Here is a 5000-nt window from a genome sequence, read left to right on the forward strand (position 1 = left end):
CTCTCTCTCTCTCTCTCTCTCTCTCTCTCTCTCTCTCGTTCTCTCTCCCTTTCTTACTCTCTCTCTCTCTCTCTTTCTCTCTCTTACTTTCTCTCTCTTACTTTCTCTCTTACTTTCTCGCTCTCTCTCTTTCTTTCTTATTTTATTTCTCCTCTCTCTCTCTCTCTCTCTCTCTCTCTCTCTCTCTCTCTCTCTCTCCATCTATCCATCCATCTATCCTTATCTCTCTCCTTATCTCACAAAAATACATGTAAACCAACACACGCCCAAAGCACATGATATCATATTCTTTCTTTCTTTTTAATCATATTGACATAAAATGCTTTACGAGATCTTGGGCGCTTTTTTCTTTTTTAATCGAAGGGAGACAATCGATGAAAAAAAAATATTCAATAACTTTCTCTTGTCAGCTTCTCTGGTTGTCAAGCCGTCCATCGAAGCAGACACGTCAAGGAATCTTGAGGGTCACAGGTCAACTTGGCACAACATGGCGGTTTCCCTGGAAATTAGTTTTGAAGTCGACCGCACGCCGTCGCATTAGTGACAGCGCGTCTAATAATACGTCCTTGTAGAGCTCATCTATTTTCTCTGAGATTCAATATTGTTCGAGAGAATGTTCGAGATTGTTCTAGAATCTAGAAGCAAGTAGCCTACGTAGGGGGGGGGGGGGGTTTAATATTCCAGCTCTTCTGTTGTTTATTTAACGGTTGGTGGATGGATGTATTGGAGTTGTGGATGGAGATTTGGACGTGTGTTTGTGTACGTGTGTGTGTGTGTGTGTGTGTGTGTGTGTGTGTGTGTGGGAGGGGGGGGGGGATTTTGGGAGAGAAAGAAATTTTGGATCCGGCACGATAAGTGCAAGATAGAAATCTGAATAGGTGTGAATGATACAATACCATAAAAGGCAGGAAAAGAGCAAGAAGAAAAAAAATCAGACTTCCACGATTGGGGATCTAACCCAAGACTTCCAACCACCGGTCAGACGTGTCACGATTAAACCATAGAACTCACCCTTTGGTTTGAAAGACCTAATGTTTATAGTTTACACACAAAGTACGCGCATTTCGCAGCAAACTCTTTTCCACAATTAATTTACAAGCATTGACAGGTCAAAGATGAGAACGGAGACACGAGGTGTCCAAATGCTATGAACGCCTCGGCTTTACCCAATGTAGCCTGCCTGCCTCATATATTTGCTGTTATGTTGGACTAAAATAGATGAAGGAAAGTGTGTTTTATGTCTAATTGAACAGAGAAAGAAAATGGCAGGTCTTCCAGTTTAGGTCCCGGGCTCGAGCCCGCTTAAAGTACTTTCGCTTTTTAATTCTTTGGCAAGATTATTAACCCATAATTTGCTCACTTTGGACATCAAGGTCCATTGCTGTTGACATCAGACGTTTTTGTGATGGATTATCTATAATATTCCTTCATGGAATGCCTAGGCGAAAGCATCTAACGATGTCTCGCTGAAGAGCAGCGGGGCTTTCAGCACGTCTTATCTCACTTTGCGGCGATGCACTGCGGCTGACGCTTGGGGGTTTTTCCAGCCTTCCCTTGGAATAGACCCTTAAGAAAAATTTCCTCTTGGGAATGAATAAAGGGAATTTATCATTTAATTTGTATTTTATGTACTTATCTCTCATTTTATTTTTTTCACCAGATTGTACGCCACGAAATGCAGCGGATGCCTCCAGATTATCTCACCCCACGACTTGGTGATGAGAGCAATGGCGTTTGTCTACCACTTACCTTGTTTCTGTTGTATTGTCTGTGGTCAGCGACTACAGAAAGGGGACGAGTACGTTCTGAGGGATGGTCAACTCTTCTGTCGGATGGACTTTGAAAAGGAGTTTAGTTTTCTACCCATGAGTCCTAAAAGTAAGTTTTTAAGGGTTTGATGGCTCAATAATGATACTTCTTATTCATCGTCGTTGGGGAAGGAACGCCTCAGCTCCTGTTTAATCTGCAGAGATGTGATCTTCTTCTTTAGTCCTCATCCCACAGTGAGTATGGACGTGGCCTTCGGAAAGTTATGGCCTGACACTGACCAAAAAATGACGTCAAAATGCCAGTCTTTTGCCACGAAAGAAAACAAATCATGAGTTGCATTCAATAGTTCAACCATGAGCTCTACTAACGACAACTCACTAGGCGGTGCAAAAACCAAATAATGACGTCAAACTGCCAGTCCTTTTGGATTTCAGTGTCAGGCTATAACATAACGATGGCTACGGTATGGACCACCATTAAATTTTTTCCATCCTCTTCTGTCGTTGGCTGGCCAGTCTTTCCAACTCCTGCCACCGCATTTCAGACCCCAGCTTTACCAGAAGGTCTCTCCTCCAGGTTGACGTTGGTCATTGGATTACATTGCAGGGCTGTCCTTGTGATATTGAGGAAACCAAAAGGCAATTATCACAGGACAGAGGTGTGGAACCAGGTCAAAAATCCTCTCTTGCTGTTGCTCATTTTGAGCAGGTTTGGAGTCTTACGATGGGCGTATAATAATACGAATATACCAATACCGACGTGACCATATTTGCAGGTTTCATAACCGAGCCCAATGATTATGAGGTTATTTTTAGCATTTTTTGTACTGGAAAATATTATAAGGTGATTTGAGAGCATGTCCGTTACAACGATTACCCCATAAAAAATTGGGTTATCAGACCTGCAAATAAGTACACGTTGACCAATACCAACGGAAATACAATAAATAAACCAATAATAAACCGCTGAGCAATCAAACTGTTGATATTCATCCGCCGTATGATGTGTGGCCCACCGACTTTCACCAGTATTTTGTCAGGATGTGTAACACGTGATTTGATGGAAATGTTGAATTCAACAACGAGCAGACAACTGGGTAGTGAAGTCGTGACGTCACACTCCCCTCTTTTCCGGTTCAAAACTCATTGGAAGTGTGTAACCAGTATGTATAGTTAATGAATAGATTTCATATTGAATCAAAAAGGTGGTATATAACTATTTTAGTAGCAGGATGTATAGGAAGATTCTTAGGATTAGGAGCATAAAAGAGCGAGAATGGATTATTTTTATTGACGACCAGTATATATTTAGACTAGAAAAAAAGATGCCATCACTCTGAAACCAGAAGATACGTTGCAAAAGATATTATCCAGTTCTCCGGAAGACTGGCTTTACACTTCCAATCAGATTTGAACCATTATTTTGTCATCACACTTTTGTTCCCTATTCTAAGCTCAGTTGGTAAAGCGCTTGCTTAACTGGCAAAGGACCTGTACCAATTATGAGTTCAAAATAGATTTTACTAGAACTTTCTGTTCACTAAGCATAGATTAGTGTGGCTGAATCTCTTAGATTGGGTGGGGCCGCGTGTATTGATATCGGGGTTGTCAATTTTCCGTATAATTACGGAATTCAGTTTGTCATAAACCCTCAGTATCTGGGTGGGGTTCCTGACCTCCCAAAGCGGGCAGGGAGGTACATACTGTGTCTTCTATCCCCTTATACCTGTTTTCCAACATGCTTTCTGTCTATGTCTTGGAATGAGATTACTGGGAGGGAAACAGTCGAATGCATAATTGTTTTGGGAGATGATTTTTTTCCGTGTAAAGTATCTCTCTGTTATGTATTATTATATTTGTTATTTTTAATGTATAATGTAAGCATTTGAGTGTATTCCTCTTTGTTGGATTTTGTACTTGTGTCCGGATGAGACTTATATGTGATCTCGAACTTAAATTCATTGGTGGTATGCTCTTTGAATCTACATCTGATCTCTATTTGTTCCTAGTTCCCCTATATCTTACTTTCTATTGGGTGCTTTAATTGTAATTCTAGAACTTTTAACTATCCCATTTTTTCCCTTTTTACTGGCGCTGATATAACCTAAATGCGTTGCAAGCGCCGTAAAATCCTTAAAACAAAACAAAACAAACCCTCAGTATATTTTCAAATCACCTGCTAAACGGAAAAAAAAGTAACTATACGATGTCTTTTCACTTGAGTTCAGCACTCAGAAAGGGTCCGTCAATGTGTTTGAGTAAAAGTTCAGTAAATTTTTGTCCCCCGAATTGGCAACTCTGTTTTATGCAGGTCTGGTAACTCAAATCATTGTCACGGGCTCAATGTTGTCATGGAAATCCTCTCCTTTAGGCGCATTGAGCATCACCCAGTAATGAAAATGCGCGTTATAAATGTCATGGATTATTATTATTAAACCAATGAATAATATTATCTACTACAATTATGTTAATCAAATCAAGTTTCATAATTTCGTTTGACTATCATACATGTTAATATGTGCACTTAGGGTGGAAAGTACTAAGTTATAATCTTACTTCTTAACCAAAGGGTAGTAAGCAATTGTTAATAAAATATGCTCCTGAAGTGGAAAGTACTAAGTTATAATCTTACTTCTTAACCAAAGGATAGTTAGCAATTGTTAATATATGCTCTTATAATCTTGCGTCTTAACCAACGGATAGTAAGCAATTGTTGATATATGCTCCTAAAGTGAAAAGTACTAAGTTATAATCTTACTTCTTAACCAAAGGGTAGTAAGCAATTGTTAGTGTCCGTTTAAAGCTACAAAAGCGGAAATAAACACCGACTCTAAGGACCTTCTGTCTCTGAAGAACGTCTTTCGACGTGTACTTATTTTCAAGAATGATGACCCAATTCCTTATGGGCCCATTGTTGTAATGGAAATCTAAAAAAAAAAATAAACCCAAAAAAAACGACGCAAAATATTGTCCATTTCAACAATGTTAAACTAGGCCCATAATTGCGTTCGGATGTCAGACCTGCATTTATGTAAACGTCGACTTCTACCAATAGGTCCACAAAAATTCAGATAACCGATCTCCAACGTGCGGGCGGGCTGGGATGTAAAGTTATTTCTGTAATGGAGAATAAAATATCGCGTTGGTTGGTGCCTAGAAAGAGGCGCTACGTTAACTCTCCTCTTTCTAGGGTTGGTTTGTTTGTTTCCATGACAACACAAGCTTACATCA

The 5000-nt window shown here is 39.7% G+C and overlaps 1 protein-coding gene across 1 annotated transcript in view; it reads left to right on the plus strand.

Annotated features, from left to right (window-relative positions):
- The window catches only part of LOC144979830 (uncharacterized), a gene marked incomplete in the record, with an annotated part of 73692 nt that overhangs the window by 57380 nt on the left and 11312 nt on the right, over positions 1 to 5000 (plus strand). Inside the window, 1 exon segment of the mRNA XM_078926992.1 lies at positions 1661 to 1878. Within this exon segment, the coding sequence (XP_078783118.1) occupies positions 1661 to 1878 (218 nt within the window).

This window comes from Berghia stephanieae, chromosome 9 (genome assembly GCF_034508935.2).
Source record: "Berghia stephanieae isolate SIO BIC M18660-M18661 chromosome 9, UCSD_Bste_1.3, whole genome shotgun sequence".
NCBI classification, from domain to species: domain Eukaryota; kingdom Metazoa; phylum Mollusca; class Gastropoda; order Nudibranchia; family Aeolidiidae; genus Berghia; species Berghia stephanieae.